The 20,343-nt window shown below is 30.5% G+C and overlaps 1 protein-coding gene across 5 annotated transcripts in view; it reads left to right on the top strand.

The window, feature by feature from the left end:
• Positions 1–443: 443 nt before the first annotated feature.
• LOC111037846 (collagen alpha-1(III) chain-like) overlaps positions 444–20,343 on the top strand; it is a 33,737-nt gene continuing 13,837 nt past the window's right edge. For all 5 annotated transcript variants that reach the window (XM_022320643.1, XM_022320644.1, XM_022320646.1 and 2 more), the window contains exon 1: positions 444–728. In XM_022320643.1, coding sequence (XP_022176335.1) covers positions 681–728 — 48 coding nt within the window. In that variant the 5' untranslated portion in view covers positions 444–680. The remainder of the gene's footprint in view (positions 729–20,343) is intronic.

Below are 20,343 nucleotides of genomic sequence, written 5' to 3'. Positions count from 1 at the left end.
ATAATTTTGGAGCAAATGATATGCATACGTATTTTTATATATGTTGTGTTATTATGTCATATAATAATATACAGAAAATGCAATGTAGGTAGGTCCAACTATTGGTATATTATATCTGTATGCATAAAATGTGTTGCACGGCACACGCGCGAGCGTATAAAATATATTATAATAATCGCATTTGACTGCATATGGGATTTCCAGTTTCCACCGATCGTGTGGAAAAAAAAATAATCCGTGTCCGGGGTCAAACGCGGCATCCTCGGGACCTTGACCGCTGGACCCCGGGCTCATATACGTAATACGGTTTTTATCTTATGATTTTTTTTTCGTTTCGCTCGTACCTACCACCGCCGCCGCCGCCGTCATCTTCTTTTTGGCTGCGGCGGCGGCGTTAAAGTCTCCCGGTGCAGACCGGTCCGGCTTTCGCTATATATAAGACCGAAACACCAACGGTTCGTACTCTTTACGCCGGAACAAACCAGTCCGCAAACAACGCACCCGCGATTGTTATCGCACATACCCACACACACACACTGAGGTACACGTTCACTCTCGTCTGCCGCGTCGTCTCGCACATAACATTTACAATAAAAATATACACATTCACGCACGCGAACGCAACATAGCTCCGGTCGTTCGGGTTCCAGTAGGATAACCCATACGAGCATCCGGACGCCATGCGCCCGCAACGGGACGGCAAAATGTTTCCGAGACCGCATACAAACGTGAGTACTTATATGTATATTATTATTGCCGTGAAACATTATATCATATTATACCCGATTGGAAGATTTATCGTTCAAAAATTAAAAAAAAACACATTATAACGAAAAGACTTTTTTTTAGAACAATAATAGGAACTTGAAGTTGTATACAACTATAGCTTCTTAAAATAATGCATGCATAAAATGCAAGTTATAATAAATGATAAACATGCATATTATAATATTAGGTACCTATTTAACAGATAATATTATTTAACTAAAAAGTAATTTTCTTAAAATATATAAGAAAAGTATTAAAATGGTATTAATTATTAAATCACAAGCGTTAAATTAAAAACCATTAATATTACTTTATTTTGGCGTATTTAAAATTGGGTTTTTATAGATTTAAAATCACCACCTGAAATTTTTGCATAAGTACCTACCTATAAATATTACATGTCAAAAAATAAAAATATGATCTTCAATCAATATTAAATTATGTTTGGAAGAATAAAATCTATACCATATTTATAATAATACTGCTGTTTTAATACATTTTAAATTGTATAACAATTATCATCGTAATGGTACCTGCACTAATCTGTTAAAATATTGAACAGGCTACTATTTTGAAATATTTTAAAGTATAAGGAGGATAATATTCTACAATGACGAAATACCTAGATTAATTACTAACTTAATTAAATATTCATGAAAGATATAAAAAAAAATGATTGACTTCGAACAACGACTCCCCAAACTCAAATTAGTTATAACTTATAGCTCATCAATAATTTCGACGGCATTACACACATATTATATACATTAAAAATAAAAATAAACAACATCGGTAACATATTTTTAACATCAAAATCGTTTTGTTATTTTGGATATAGTCAGTTAATAAAAATAAGTTCAAGTGTAACAAATTATATTTGATAAAAAATAGAATAAAACAAAATAGTAGATATGTATTATTTTTATAATTATTTTGAATTCACGTATGACTAATGTCAGTTTTATAATACATATATGGTAACATAATTTAGGTATTTTAGAATTTACACAAATAGACTATAGACAATCGCTGAGATAAAGTTGTTGTTCATTTTAGTCATGTAATTTAAGATATGTGTTTCCGCCATATGTAAATTGATAACTATAACACTGTGGTCAAATAAACCCGTGGTCAGTGCAAAAACGTTCTACAACCGCGTTTGACCAGCTTTTTTTCGTTGAAATTTGCTGATAATTCGATATGTTAACGTAATACTGTGTACAGCGAGGAAAAACTAAAATAAACGCAAAAATTGATTGGAAAAAAAGTGAATAGAGTTTCAATGGTCTTAAACGCATTGTTTCACACATAAGGAAAGTCAAGAAATAACGAAGGTATACTTTAAATATTGTGAAATTTACTTTTTTTAAATATTAATTTATTAGAATACCTATTAATTTTTATTCATCCCTTGTATTTTATATTTTATTAGTCATGGATAATTAATTCGATTCATTTTTATCATGTAATTCGTATAATATATATTTTAATTAACTATACGTAATTACGTATTTATTTAATTAATTTATCGTTTTTTGTACTTTCGTTGGATACTCTATTACTTAAAATGTACAATATTTATATTAAACCAATAAATACATTTTAGAAAAAAAAACGACACGAATATTCAAGCATGGGTTATTATTTACCTGCCAACTAATATTGTCTAAAATCTGGTATGGTCATCCTAGTTCTGTTAATCCAACTTGCATTATAATTTTTTTTAAATGATAAATGTAAAAAATGATAAAAAATACATTAATTAAATTAAATTAAATTTTAAATATAGGTACTAAATGATTATTATAATTTATGTTAGTATCTTTAGTAACCAGTAAGTACTAGTATGTAGGGAGTATAAATGATTAAAAATGACTATGATTTAATTTATGATAGATATTATTACAGGTTTTAACATCATAATCCAGCGTTTATCTAAGTAAAAATTCTTCAATAGATAATGATGTAAATATGTAATAGGCACTACCTATATTTATTAAAGAATATATTTAAATTAGACTCTAATGTATTCATTATTTTTCACAAAAAACTGAGGATTACATTTTTTTTCTAAAACTCGTTTATAAATTAACACGGATGTCGAGACCCAAGACCTATCAGCTTATAAAGAATAATATTATTGTCTATCACCGACGTTTATAATGTATTCAATAATGACATGGTGGTAATAAATTATTGAGTCGTAATTGAAGATGCGAACGAATGTAACATTGATCTAGGTCGTAATCAAGGTGTGACATCTAGGTAACCTTCTTACACTATCTTTCCTTATAATTTTAATGATGATATACATAAATTGCTCAATAAGTGTTTTTATTGTTTTAATATCCACTTATCTAAATATGCATTACAAGTTACCGTTACTCGAATTTGATATTTATACATTTTCAATGTTTTTTTTTGAAAAAAATGTCAAAATAATATAAATAATTGTTTCTAGGGTTTAGCTTGAATCGTTAAACTAAGAATATTTATTTTACTGTTTACCTAATTTGTAATTTAGTCCATTGTCATACACAATGCACACAATTTATTACATGCAATTGGCATACATTCAATCTATTAGTTAATACCAAGTATTGAAATTTAGTTTAAATTATCAATTACTTTATTCATTAAATTCATATGAATATTAAAATAGCTTCTCTCAAACAGATTTTCAAACTTATAATTTCTGACTCTGCATAATAATTTATTCTATACATTATTAAAAACTGCAAACAAATTCCTAGTTTTTAAAACTACGGGTTATAATAAATTAAAACTACGAAATCATAATGGCATTTTTTATTAACTGGTTTGGTCACTATTTTCCTAATCATTAAATCATATACTGTAATAAAATGTTAAATAATAATGGATTGTATCAAAAACTTCGGAAATATAAACATTATTTATGCATCTGAAATTGTTTGTATTCCAATAAATTGAAAATCCAATTACGTAATATTATGTTATTATACAATTTTAATTTCAGAATACTTTAATTGATTATAAAAAGTAACTATTTTGTTGAATATAAAGTATTCTTGAATTTAATTTTAAAAGTTTTAAATATTGCAGCTCATACACTGCAGTGTCAAATAAAAATGAAATCAATTATTTTTAAATATAGGTATACCTTAATTATTTAATGAGTGTAATATTGTTACCGTTAAAATAGTAAGTGCGTTAAAAATGTATTTAGGTAATTTTAATTAAAATTGAATTACAATCATTAATAAAATACATACATAATATATATTATATTCTTGTTTGGTGTCTAGTTTTATACTATTACCACAATATTTGTCTTAATATTTCACAACTCGATTTAAAATCTCTTCTTATGTTGTATTATATACGATTTTTTTTTTCTAAATTCGTTTTTGTTAATTTGCATTGAAACATAATTATTTAGTATTTATCAAACTGATTGATTGTATAAAAATTTGATTACAATATTCTACAGTCTCGATAATAATTCCCATCTATGTAAAAAACATTGTTTAAATCTCTAAGTTCAAAGTTGTTTGTGATCAAATTAAGTTATGTTTATTTATTATGATATGGACTTTGTAGAGTACCTATTATAATAACACCATTAATTGTCACGTAGGTACCCTACAGCTAAATATTGCATGACACCGTTATTTTTAGACTACACTCAGTAACCTCGGGTCACGTGTTATTTGCATATAACATATTTTTTATAATGATAATTCGTCGAATTGTTCGTTCGTGTGTATTGGATATTATACCTATACCACCGACATGCTAATAATGACAAAGTTTATTAATCGTGAATCAGATAAATCTTGGAAGTTAGATTTATCTGTCTGCAGTTTGTATAGGTATAACATTTGACATTGTGCCATAACACACATTCAAGATTAATACCTTAAGCCACGACAACATAATTTATTTTTATAACATGATATATGTATGGCAAGAATCGATACCTATGTGGCGTGTAATGTTTTTTAAAAGTGCAAAACTAATTCGTTTTAATCAATATTTTCGGGAATCTCTATTAGAGTTTTAATCCAAAACATTACGGTCGGGTTGTAACGTTTTGGTTTACGTTTTGATGTCTTCAGTTTAATCAATTTTTACCGAGCAAAATATAAATAATTTGTCAATATACGCTTTTGACACGTTTCGTTGTAATAATAATTTACGTAATAGCATGTTCTGTAATATTTTTCGGATAGCGTCTCTCCTGGATAGGAAATAAATAAACTACAACGTTCAAAACCAATTTATTGAAAACGTCGTTCTTTCAACTCCCCGTTGACTGAATAGTAAACAAATCATCTTATTATTTATTGATTATTTAAAGACCATTGGGCTGAATAGTTGCGTTAGTACCTATATAATAATATATAGATACTAGACACGATGCGTAGGTTAAACTTATACCGCATCAAATGCCAATCGATAACGCACTGTTGGGCGGCTCTTTATATAGCCGATATTATTAAAAACGGTATAGCTGCATCGTCAAATATTGATTCAGCCTGATAATGATATGTTTGTACCTACGACATAATATTATATTATATGTTGTTATATGTGTGAACACTGCAAAAACAGAAACTCAATAATGAGTAATAATCACTGCCGTGAATCTGCAGGTGTTCGTTTATATCACGTGGACCTTTCGTCCGTGCGCTCATTAAATTATAAAAACGTTAGAGACGTTAGAGACCTAAGACATATTAATAATGGTTGACTAACGATTCTCGTAACATGGCTCGTGGGAAGTCCGACAAGCTTATAAGGGATGAGAGGCGTAGGCGTAGAGATAGGTGGTTTGAAAATTGTAATTTTTAACGCAAGTCTGAAATTTTATGGAATTAACGTGTTATTGATCATTATGTGTAGGAGGTTGCAAATATTCCAGTTTTCCCGTCCTGCGTGAGTGATTTTGACGCGTCGGTGTCAAAATATTTACGATTAACGGGACGACGATAATTTTGATGACACGTTGTTTATTAATTTTACAAGGAAATTATTATTTATTTTTGTATGCACGATAAAGTATACAAAAATCATTATTTATAAACGTTGCATAAATGATAGTTCTGCTAGTTACCACGCACAAATTGTATTTATATTTTGCCGAAAGTTAAATATCACTCTTCATAGTTGTAGATGTTCTGTGTGGATAATAGATTTAATTTTTACCAATTTCTGAATCCAAAAGCTTATAATTTTTTTGAATTTTGTATGCATATTTTTTAATAGATTTCTACGAATATTAAATAAAACAAAGTATCAATAGTACCTACAACATTATATCATAATAAGCACTGATGATAAATATAGCGTAAGTTGGATTTGAATATAAATAAGTACACATTTATAAAGTCATAAAATGAGGTTTGAAAGAATAAAGTTTAGTAAAGCTACTTTTCTATTGATATAATAGTAAACTATTAAAAATATATAAAAAAAAATAAAATTTATGTCACAAAAATTGAGACTTTTGCGAATTAGCAAAACCTATGGGGATTTTCATTATGATGTGTATGAGTTATTATAATTAGTATATTATTGTATAATTCGAATGATAAAATATTTATTGAGTTTTTAAAAATGAAAAATCTGCATCGTGTATCCAATTAAAAGTTATTCTGTAATTTAAACTTTGGGTACGTCATACAACGCATGCAACGGTATATTTAATATTCTGAATTCCTTAATATAATTTTAATTTTACATCTATTATGGAATGTATTGACATAATACTTCAATGTTAAAATTTATTGGTATTTTACCTGAAAATAGATTAAATAGTGATGCATTATAATATATGTTTCTCGTTTAACCCAAATGAAAAGAGAACATCATTAACTCATAGTAATATCGTATACCTATAATATTATAATAATCGATAAGAAAATAATTTTGTTTATACTTAAATATTATTATGTTTATATTAAAACGATGATGTTATAATATGATTATATTGTACATCAGCTATCATTAAAATTATCTCCGCGAGTGTACGTTATTTAAATTACGTTTTATTATATAGAATTAGCTATTAATTTGTCGTGGCCAAATTAGAGTGTACCTACCTTAGTTTAAATCTAATAGGGTAAATTATTAATACTATGTAGTTCTAATGTATAATAGATTGTTATTACGTTTTAATTTAAACCCTATCAAACCATTCGGTCAAGGGTATAAAAAGAGATATGGGACACACTATCTCTGGCCTAAAAAAAGTATGCGTGTTTTACTTGCCATTCAAACACGAGTAATACATAGGTATTTCACATATTATACGGGACAACTTTCTGACACACCCCGGATAGTTGGGATGAATCATTTTTAAACATTTTTTTAGCGATACATTCACCAGTATCCTGTATTATGTAATATAATTTATCAATTAGTTGAAAAAACGTGTCAGACAGCAGGATGACAGCTTTAATAATAATCCGTCTTTTCTCAAAATTACGATTCCGCTGTCTAGAAATACAAGTTACATAATGAAAAAACTTAAAAACACTTTCTGGTGAATATAACGCGTTTTATATAGTTATTATACCGTATTAAACGATCGAAGAAGTTGCCGTGATTGTATACGGATTAAAAAAAAATAAATGTACAAAACTGATGAGATTTCATTGCCATTGGGCTTTTGGCAAACGTTTGTTATGAAATCGGATAGATTTAATGTTGATAAATTGATGTTCGGTTCCGTTGTTTAAAAAAAAAATCTTTATAATATATATATATTCGAAGCTGGTTTAGACGCGAGCGGTCATTTTCTGATAGAAGTGTACAATTTATAACAATATATAATGTTTTCCAAGTTTTGTCAAAGTATTTTAAAGAAAATCAATATCGTAGACGACGAAACTAATGGCTTCTCCAATATCCACTTTAATCTAATGTATATAATACTACCTGGAAATCTGCTCCTAAGTATCGTTATTTTTTTTTTCCATGCTGGTTAAACGTGATTTTCAAAACGACCTATCATCGTGTCACACCTGTCGCGTGATTTTGACCGTATAATATGTGTGCACTTTGAAAAATACCAGTCTTATAATTTATAAAACTTGGCAACCGTTCAAGAGAGATGCGTGGGATAGGGTGTATACACGTCTGCTGTCCGGGTGATTTTTATGTGTGTTTCCTTCCACGTCGGACAATCGTTAATAACGTCTGTGATTTTGCTTACTCGTCTCGGCGGGCTTTAGTTAGAAACAATGCGTTTTCGATTTTATTTCCCTTCGGGACGGAACGGATTGCAACACATTCCACATAGCTGTGCGTCAATATGGAAAGTATAAGTAGCCAATGTGACGCATAAACCTGACGGATACGGCGGGTGGTCTTTCTATTGTTTTTTTCGGTCACTGTGTCGTTTCATAACATATTATAATATTATTATTAGCAATGCTAATGTTATAATATGTCTAAGTGCCTTGGGTTTGTTTCTAAACAAATTGTTACACGCCTACTGCAGTGGGCGACACGTAAACTGCTAGAAGTAGAGAATATGGATTTATTTCGCGAAATAGATTATTTTTTTTTTAAATTACATATTGTATTAGGTATCTACTATAAACTTCGGGGTAGCCGTTTAAATTTAAATTAAAATTTTGTTTATTATTAAACCACTCGATTTTCTGAAGCAGATTTTTAATTAACTGACGAACGTTTGATAACAATAGACGGGAGCTGCTGTGACTCTCTCATAGCTGATTTTGATAGTTTGTCCGAACTCATATTGATTTTATAGCTGATAAAAAAAGAACAATACACGAGAAGCGAAGCAAAGTGTATATGATATAAAATATAAGCTATTTATTAAATTAAATCTTTTAATTGATTACTTATTTGTGTGTCTATGTGCATGTACCCATATACACGTTAAGGAAGCTGAACATAGTACAGAGGCAACATCACTCATGTCTCTCGTGTGTTAAGAAAAATAGTGTTTTATTAAATTACTCAAATTATGAAATGAATAATCTTATTGATATTCTTTTTTCTGAATTACAATTAAACTATTTACGATTTTTCATTTACGTTCTTTACTATTTTTTAGTTTGTGAATAATCAGTTCTTTAGGCAACTTACCAAATCTTCCTTTTAAATTTTTGTTTCTGAGGGAAGCGATAAATGTATTGTCTTTAAAATTATAATGTATTTTATTATGCTCAAAGACATTACCTATGCCTATAAGAAAAAAATGTCCCAATCATCAACTTCTTGTAGACTTTTTTCAGTAGTTGTTTTTAAAATAATCTGAAATAAAAAACAAAAAAATAATCAGAATTGAATTTAATAATTTGTAAAGAGCTCCTCATTTACTTAATTTGAGTACCTATCCTCATTCCTAAAATTGATCATCCCAAATATTATGATAATATTATATAAAAAAATGTATTTGAAAATAAAAACAACAATTTGAACAGCGTATATGCTTTTATTAATTGTACTTGGCAAATAGTAATACAATATTATAGTTCCTATGGGTTTAATACATTTTCTTTAAGTGGATCTCATATTATTATGATTGATGGCAGATAATATTTCAAACCGTTACAACAACATGATCGGCAGGATATGAACGTTACTCGAACCACGTTTCTCGGTAGCACACTCGGCCGCATAACATGTCTCTGTCTCGGGTTGTTACAGCACTTATTATATACGACAACAACAATAATTATCATTAATTCCGATGTCTCCAAAGCCGGTCGTAGCGCCTCCGTGGCGAATTCAATTCGTCGAAAATATTCCGTAGCACCCACACGACACCGGCACACACACACACACAGGCACACGCACACACGCACACACACACAGGTTTATGGCCATATTGTGCACTCCACAGTACACGAAAACAGCTCCTACTTCTTTGTCGTTCAGGACATCGTCGACCGGGCCGACAAGGTTAGACGTGTTGCCATGTGGATGCTGCCGACGTCGTCGTCGTTGTATAATAATATACGAGTGTGAGCTGTACACTACACGATCTATAAGCCGCCAATGTTTATGGCCGTAAAACACGTAATATATCCATGTGCGTACCCATACTAATAATAATAATAATAATAATAATAATAATAATAGGTAATAATAATAATAATAGTCTATGCGAAATGCGTTATGAGCGTGACGGCCGATACCGTTTTGGTCGTAGGTACATTGAACGAGACCGGTCCATCGGTCCTCCCTTATAATTGGGACTTACCATTATTTTTCATAACGTATACTACAATACTGTACTACTCCCCACGCAGGATGGGAACGATAATCGTGACTTGTGTTGCACAACACCATGGCATTTGTTGTTTGTTTCTTTATTTATCATTTTCGTTTTTCCCATTTAGATCATCATTGTCACTGCAGTTGTGTGGGAATTGTTAGCTGGCGATTTTAATTTCACGGTCGGACATCGTTCCGTGTCGATAGATGATGATATAGTAACCGTATATTATATGCAAGTATATATTAATGGGAAAAAAAAACTACACTACGGTTAAATAATGAAAACGTAATTCGAAACACTTCAATTTCATAGTAATATTATCAAAACGATAACTCGAGTGTGTAAAACCGATCCCCGCATCTTTGTTACCAGATTTTCTTTATCAGCAGCACTTCCTACATTTGTTGTCTGTAAATAAATTATTAAGTGTATTAACTATTTTCGTTTGACTGACTTATCTATTATTAATATTATTGACTTCAAGAAATATACACAGGTGACACGTGATACAGGTCAAACTTATCGGTTATACAATATTCGCATCTCGTAATTAACAGCCATTTATTATTGTTGTTATGGTTATGACAGTCCGTGAGAGTGCGAATTCGTGACAGATATTTCAGCCTCCCTTCATCCGAGAAATGACGTAATTTGGATTTTGACTGGTTTTTTCAATACCTTGAATATGTATCAAATAATATACTGAAAACTTAGTACTTATATTCAAGTTAATTTGATACATTTTATTAACATTAGTTTCTACATGAATAAAAAATGATACTTAAAAAAACACACTCTTTTATACGACTATTATTTTTTTATAGGATGTATTCATTATTTTAAAGTACAATTAGTAGAAATATTAATTTAATTTGAATTCATTTTTTTTTTGTCGTGTATATTTTATACACCATATTTAATCTTCAACTAATTAATTTGAATAGTAGAACTTAACTATATAAATTATAGAAAAAAAAAATCGTTGTTTTAAAAATGAAATAATTTAGATTCAGAACGGTGCGACGAATGTATTGGTTTTAAAAAAGTATGTTTTTTTTATTTTATTTTATTTTTTTGTCTGGAATCAACTTTAAACTTTAGGAGTAGTATATATATGTTTTAATCTTCAACTTTGAGTGTAGTTTCTGGTAGAAAATTGAATCTAGTTAGTTCAATGGGGGATAGGATGGAGTCAAAAGTTAAAATTCCACGTACTCATCTTTATAAAAATATCCTTTGGAATACAGCGGAAAACCGTGAGATCGTGTGTCAGGCACAGGCTTTACTCAGAATCGTTTTTCATATGCACAATGATTTTTCAATATTATCATTATATTCAAATTTAACACATTGATTACAGTGACCTACTTAATGATGAGGTACTCTCAAAATCTTCTATATTTTACAGCAAGTGGCTTCGACGATTTTTTTGAAGAAGTTACGACTTTAAATTGTAAATCAATTACGATTAAACACATAGTCCTAAATAGTTATTTTTGCACAAGGAATACAGTTTTATTTGATGATGATTTTTCGTCATGTATTTTAATTTAAAAGGAGACTCCAATACGCCATATTTATAAGTTGTAAGACTGCAAAACAAATTGGAAGCATACATTTATATATTTTATTACATGGTATTATTAAAGGTAAATGGTATGAACATTTTAAAAATTCGAGTACCTTGTTAGTACTTAGTTTGCTCTTACAAATTAAAAAAAACAAAAACACTGTGTTTATACACCTGATTAAATCTATTGTAGTGTCGAAACAGTTTATCATCAAACTAATTAGTTAAAATAAATAAATAGTTTAACGAACTTTATAATATGTATAATTGAGCAATATTAATTTTCCAAACAGTTTTGATTGTGTCCGTCTAGCTTGGAGAACTAACATTTTATCATTTAAATCTATAGTTATTAAGAATGGCGGAATAATCCTCTTGACAATTTTGTAAAATGTGTTGGAATAAAATAACAAATTATTGTTGTTATAACATTCACATATTTTAAGAGCTCTAAATCGAATACTAATATTATAAATTAAAATAAATCATATGTATAAATTGTTAGGTATAACTGTTGAATTTTTAAAACGTTTAGACTAGCTATAATATTTTGTAAGGTTTGATACTTCGAAGATGGAAGAAACTTTATATAATACTATTTTTTTAATTTACCTTAAACAATATATTATGACATTATGTCCATATGAGAAAACAAAAAACGTGTTAAAATATTATTGCAAAGTATTATAAAATATTTTTAATAAAAAAATTGCAATCCTTAAACTATAGTTTTTAAACTTTTTAAGCTTACCCGTTTATATATTTTATAGAAGACTATTTAGCTGTTGAAAAGTGTACGTGTGTTTGAAACAAATAATGTATTCAAAAGTTTTATGGATGGATCGGTGAAAAAGTTATTTATAAAATACTATGTATATTAATGTTTGCACACGTATAAGCTTGACAAAGTCGTGAAGGAATAGTTCGAGAAAAATTCGAGAATCACAGGGCACATTGCAGCCTTGTAGTACTTTTACTGCACGTATATATTATTATAATAGCTAATAATATATTATATTTTAAATAATTCGCATTCGTTTCCGGAGTATAATATGCGAAATGACATTAAAAATGTGTCAAACTACGTATAGGTGTCTACGATACTGTGTGCCTACATTTCACGTAGATCACGACAGCGATTAATTATTATCATTGAGATGGAATGAAAACAAAAACAAAAAAGTAAAATAAAAAAAATACTGGATGTTGCTTGTGTGTAGTTGTGTCGTATTATATCTCCAGCACGTCTGCAGATCCATTGTCGGAGTTCGCGCCTTCGTCCATTGTTGTATGTATTATTTCACATGTGTGGGCAAATATTATGTAATCCGTATGGGTATGCACTACACACACACACACACACACACACACACACACACACACACGCACAAATATATATATAAGCATTATAATATGTATACAGTACTGTGTTCCGGGGAATGGTGTCTTTTCGGTATACCGCCGGGAAGCAATGCGCACGTAAATACCGTAGGTCGAACTTGACATAAAGCTTCAAACCTACCCTGGGGCCAGTGAAAGTAATTTATTGATGTTTGCTATTTTTGTAGACATCAATCATTTTACTTCAATATTTAACAATATTTGTCTCATTAAAACGAACGGTGCGTATTGTATGGGTACATAGACTTCAGTATTATTGTTATGATTATGTTCAGAATCATTTCGACCGCAAAGACCTGAAAGCGATACATTATTATTATAATAGTCACCGCACCCACACTTTCTGTTTGGGTAGGTACACGCGTTTTACACCTACGGAACGCCGAAATATATAATTTTATTATATATTACGGTTAAATACAGCCGTTAAGCGATAATAATAATAATTCGAAACGATAACTGTACTTTAGATTTTACATAATATCACGGATAATAATAATGTACATTAAAATACATTATAGTTAAATGTGTACGGAGCACGCGGTGTTTGCTGAAACTGAACGCAGCAGTTATTATACCACGATTGTATGAATTATGTTTCAACAAACGCGTGTGGGCCTTATGCGAATGTCATTTGCACAGTCGTTTAAGACGCGTTTTCCGTGATGTGGCGTGTTTGTTCGACTACGAGAGGATCGAAGATGCTTTTTTATTCGCCGGAATGAAAAAACACCGAAGTATGCGTGGCGTAAAAACACTTTCAGTACGCTGTTGAAATACACTTGCGAAAACATTTTTTTTTTATTTACCAGAACTCGCGATATATTACCATATATTACCGACCGAGCGGGCACATCAATGGGTTTCCAATAATAATAATAATAATAATATTAGCAATAATACGACGTATAATATTGTATTCTGTGTTGTTTACTGCCTCGTGTAGGCACTTGTAATCCTTGTTGAATGTTCTGCGGTATTTTGCCGGTTTATGGACCGCTTTCCGCGCGTGGGCACTGTCTTTCCTGCACTCTGTACGAAGCTCGTTGTTTGCCCGGGATTCGATTGTTATTCCATTTATTATTATTATTACATTTTTTTTTCTCTCCGTTCGAGATGTAGGTATTAACCGTCCGCGGCGGCGGCGCGCGCAACAGGAATGTCGTATAACGAAACTTTCACTCATACACATAATATTATAATATTATCAGACAATAAGATGCACACACGGACGTGTGCGCTCATCGCCGCGGCGGCCGCCGACCTTCGAGCGCGTGTGTGTACGAATTATTATTTACATCGGTCTTGAGGGCGCGGATACTCCCAGAAATAAAACGCATGCTCCGGGCCAAGTAGACCTAGAAAAAAAAAATATAAATATAATAATAATAATAATATACGAGCGAACGCGAACGTTATTATTATTATTATTATTCAACATCGCCGTCGCCGTCGTCGGTGTCGTCGTCGAAAGTGCTTACCCACGCGCGGTCACCCGAACCCGTATGCCGGTGTTCGTAGGTACAGTATAATATAATATTTTTATATACCTATATAATAGTAATATAATAATAATATATTGTATTAAACGTACGCGAGAAGGTTTTGGGCGGTCGCGTTGAACTTTCAACCGTTTAGGTCATACACATGTGCGCAAAAGTGAATGCGTGGAATTCCGACGGCACACGCACACACACACACACACACACACACACACACACTCGTGAGCACACGTACGGCATATTATTATGATTTATAATAATAATGATAATATTATCGGAATCGCGTGGACCGGGAGACGGTAGATCACCCGCGACGGCAGTTTGTTACCGCGTAACGCAACAATAATATAGTAATATTAATAATGTCTGGTCGGACCAGTCTCCGACGCCAGGGGCGGTATAATATACCTATATATATATATTATATTATAATAACAATAATATTATTTATTAATAATGTAACGATAGTAATAATAGTAGTATATGTAAAGGACTGATGGATAAGGACGCTCACGTAACCAGGTATACACAGACTCGCGGTAGATGATGCGGCGGCGGCGGCGGCGGCGGCGACGATGATACCGGACGGCCTTCACCTTAAAAGTGACGGCGCCTGTGTACCATTTACACACGCCGCCGTAGTTAAAACGCGTATAATTTTAATGATAATAATATATTAATGCGATCGTGTCGATTGTAATAATAAATAATCATAATAAACGGAGGCAATCCAATCGGAGGACCGAACGGCTGAGAAATGCGCGGTTAGTTTTCTTCTTCTTCTTGCGTTTCATAGAATATGGCGTTACAACACCGCACCGTGTATTATTATATAATATAAGTACCATTTAATACCTACGAGTACCTGTAGCGTACTTATAAATTTGCGTATTATTATTATTATAGTTATTATATTATATTATTATGTATTTATGTTGAACACTGAATGCAGTACCTAATTGTATATCGGTCGGTCGGCCTTTGTGGACTGCGTATACCTGCACTGTACCTACCAGCTGTTATACCGCGGTATAGCGCCTAGGTTAAAATACATGACATTATCATCGTAATCACGCGAAGACTGCAGCAACAGCTGCTGACACACTAATCTTCGTGATTATAATTATTATTATTTAACATAATATATTATAGAGGTGCCTCTAGTGCTGTGATTATCACTACCTATACATTTAATTGTAGCTTATGGTAGGCAATACTACGTGATCGAACGTGGTGTAATAAATGAGTAAAATATTATTATACCAGATACAATGGAGTGTTGCTAAACAATGGTTGCTGTTGGTCAAACACATGGTTCTGTAAACAATGAGTGTACGTATCACCCACTGGCATGCGTCCGATGCGAGTATAATGATATCACATAAATCCGTATTGTACCAGTTCCGGTATAATGTAGACATGTAGTATTGGGGATATCTTTGCGCGGGTGCACTGATTTAACCGTGGTCTTAACTCCACTGCAGCTTATTTGTTATTGCGCTACAATATATAAGTGTTTCAATATTTTAAGCTAACGAAAATTAGTGTTCGTTGATAAGATAATATGAATTTATAATATTTTGATAACATTTAAAAAAAAAAAACGTTGTCTCATACTGAACGTTGGGATGAATAATCTATTTTATCCAAGGGTTTACAGCGCTCGGTATAAATTATAATGCACATTTTGCATCAAATTTACTGAGTAGGCATTTCATTAAAACAATAACGGTACGCTTATCGTTGGGCATGTAAAATTGTTTCGAAATTGTTGATTCTAGTTAGGTACTGAGTTTGTAAAATTACTCAAACGCATAGCCCCATAATTTTCCAGTAATATCCGATCTGTTTTGTTTAATATTATAATTATTATAATACACCGAGCACATCTACAATCTCAATATTTAAATTACAGTATTATCACGACTAGGAACTATATTTACCTAACTTGAATAGTAGTACTGCCCAGTTTTTTTAAGTCTACCCGTGTAAAGTAAAAGTTCAACACATTTTGATCATATTTTTCCCAGCATCAGTAACATTCGAAAAATGCACCTCTACCAACCGACAATAACCACATAATATAATAATATCACGCCATTGTTTTATCATAGGTACGCACATTTGTAAGCTATTATGACTCTAAACACCGTGCAGCACTCGCACAAGTTTTCATGTACGTTTTCCGTTACTTATCTGTCGGTGAACAACAGTCACGTGCGCGTTTGACACGTACGTCGGATACGAACAAGTTTCAACGTCCGACCGGACACAACAAACTTATAACACTCATGTAATCCGGTCGATTTGGATTTTCAACCCTGAAAAAATGTGTGTCTCGGACGGCACGCGTTAGAGGATTCGAGGATATAACTAGGTGAGGGTACACACCACGAATCCCACCACAACGACCGCATCTTTTGCCCAAGTGTTTTAGAATTGGCGATTCCCACGGGTCCGGTGTTATTATTGCATAATATAATATATGGCGGTCGATTTATTTTGTAGAGCTGGTAGACAGTGACTGATATTCCAAGACCACTATACTGTTTTGCTTAGACTACTCATCCTACCCTATACTTCATGGCGTTTTGTTCGTACCGGAGTACCTTGATATTAATATTATAGTATTATTATAGTATTGTGCTGGCTGGCTCATCTTTACGATTGAAAAACGATTCGTGTTCCCCGCGCCTCGAGGATATAAGATATAAAGTAATAATGATTTTTTCTTACTACCGTTTACCATACATTACATACTCGTATTATAGTGTATGACATTCAACATGTAAAAAATGATGTCATCTCGTGATCATAATAATATTATCATATGAATAATACTGTGCTTTATTTTATATTAATTATCTAAGGCAATCAAGTTTTTATTGACATTGAAATTGAATTATTGTATGTGTGTTAGTTTTTCCAAGGATTTGTTGTATACTCACCTAAATTATACCTAAATCATTCAATTGACACAATAAGTGTAAATAATGGTTTCGGATCGAAGTGTCCAACCCAACCACAAAGCGTACACTTTTAAACCAAAAAATAGTCTCGGAAAATATTTACAAATTTCACTGTGAATGTGCTTTGAATAATCGCCCAAATGCGTCTACGAGATATAAGTCATATTAACTCGTTTTGTAGAAATGTAATATTTATAATTGTGCCAACTAGTTAAATTACACTATGGACTACTGTGTTCTACCTTTGTTTTGTCTGCGTGATCACTTATACACTATAATTATTGTAATTTTTTCTGTGTTTAACTTATTACTGTATATCTTTGAATTGCCGATTGACGTTAAATAAACAAATAAATATCATTATTCAGATCTATTAAACATATAAAACGAACAGAATAGTTTTCCTCTAAGACCTAATATCATGTAATTAATCATTGATTTATAAGGATAGACATTTATTTTTCTTTCATGTAATGTATTTTATTTTTATTTTTTTAATGTTACAAATTTACAATACATGATAATTATTAAATTTTCATTGTTCTTATAAAATTATGAGGAACACTTATGCTCATCATAGGAATCGGGTAGAATTCCCTTATGTTGTTATTAAAGTATTATGATTATTATTAATATTTTTTCATTCGTATACAAAAAATATCGTTGTTTATCTAATTACTTTTGGCAACTAAAAATTACGTCTAATATTAAAAACGACGATATTGGTTAATTTATTTTGTTTATGTGTCCTTGTGGCACACGCAAAAAAATTATAATTCGTAGGTATATTTATTCAACTCTATATTTTTAATATTATTGTAAATAAAATTTAGATATTATCATGATATCCTCTCTAATAACCGCTGGTTAAAATTAAAAATTAAATTAAGCAAAAAACCATACTGGTCAAACAATATGCTTACATTTTTTTACAAAGTACCGTATAAATCACTAAAACATTTCGTTGTTAGGGATTTGTATTTGTTTTTTTTTAAATTTGAAAATTAAATAAACAAATTAAAGGCTACCTCTTTTACTTTAATATTATTCAGTGTTTTTAATATATTATACTTTAATTTTAATTCAGGAGGTATCAACGATTATTCAAATTTTAAAATATTTGTTACACAATTAATTATTCTTCTTTTAATGTAGTATCTATAATATTTAAATATATTTTATATTTCTAAGCTATTAGTTGCTGCCCATTATTGATGGAAAACTCATGTACCTACATTTGGCTTACATTTACCCATCTTGGGCACTTAATACATGCGATGAACTGATTCGGTTTAAGTCTACAGAATGAATACGAAACTTGTCGACCTCAGTGTTACATTAAAATAAAGGTGAGATTAGGAAAAGGAAATTTCTCCAAAATTGGTCTTGAGGCCTACCAAAAAATATACGCCTATTACATTGAATGTTACTAGTATAGTATAATAATTGGCAGTTCAAGGACAGCAAGTATATATACGTATTAGGTAGATTGTTTCTTTCTTTAAAGATCTTAAAAGATCTTAGTAGTTGTTTTTTGTTTTTTAATTGTTATACCTATGTACTTTATATTATATTGAGTTTTTAGCAAAAAAATCTTGAGAAAAAAATATGTCGTACATGGATGTACCTTTGTTATACAATAATACGAGAATTATATATATATATGGTCCAATCGGCTATCATTGGTCATAAATCTTAATTGTCATTATTGTACTACATTTTCCAATACAAATTGTATATTTGAAACCGTTTTGTACTACTTATAACTCTATGATATTTTAATTTATATTTGTATACAAAATAATTTCAGTAATTTAAAGGAAAAGGAAAATAAAAATAAAAATAAAATGCACTAAGTACTATTTGCATACTGTACGTTGATTATTTGTAAAGTATGCGGTAACTGTACGTAATATAGTAAAAATATGCCAAATATAGGTACTTGAGTATTTTTTTTTTTTACTTTAATAAACAAACTATATAAAATATTATATGACATAGTAAATAAGAGTCTATTAGTCAGCATACATTCATTTAAAAAAATTGCACTAAAATATTTGAGCTAAAGAGTTACTAACTCTTTAATAAATAGCATAACATTAATCGGAAATTGTATATTACTGCCAAAATAGAAAATAATTTTTTCTATTGAGCTTATGTACTGATTGAAAGTTAATTAATTTTGGTTTAAGTCATAAGCAAACTTATTATTTTATTTTTCAGTTAAAACAATGTCAATGTAAAGCTTTATATATTATTATTAACTAACATTATGAATTCTCTCAAAAAGAATTGATAAAATATTACGCGATATAAATACACATTTTCTATTAGATAATGCTGTAGATTATTTGTTATGATTGAAAAACATTTTTTTAATAAAACACGACTAATATGTGTGTCTACTATAGTATTAAATAGTATTATAATTTACTAGTTGCCCGACCTTCCTCCGGAAGAAATTATTTTTTTATAATTTAATTTAAAATCATAAGACTATTTTTTGGTTACACAAATAATACAATGATTATAAAATAAAAAAAAAATTAAAAAAAAAGAAACAGACATCGTTATCGGTGAATATATGAAAATAATTGGTAATTAGTTAATTATTATTATCATAATGAGGGTTCAAAACCGGTTTCCTTCGTCTCCAAAATCAAGTTAGATTCTTATATATATAGATAATTTATAAGTACCCACTACACTAATTTTATTGTGATGATTTTATTTGGTTTTTCGAGTATTACGTGTAAAGAGGACGACGTTGTACTACCTGCAGTGGGTGTTGCTTCCTTCTTAGGTACTAAAACATATGACACTGAAAATTGCACGTTCAGAAGAATCCATTTTAATCAGTTATTTTTATTATTACAGTAAATTAAGCTA

The sequence above is a fragment of the Myzus persicae genome, unplaced genomic scaffold, assembly GCF_001856785.1.
Source record: "Myzus persicae strain clone G006 unplaced genomic scaffold, MPER_G0061.0, whole genome shotgun sequence".
Taxonomy (NCBI): domain Eukaryota; kingdom Metazoa; phylum Arthropoda; class Insecta; order Hemiptera; family Aphididae; genus Myzus; species Myzus persicae.
The sequence above is the reverse complement of the archived record's forward strand: the minus strand, read 5'-3'. Positions and strand labels throughout refer to the sequence as shown.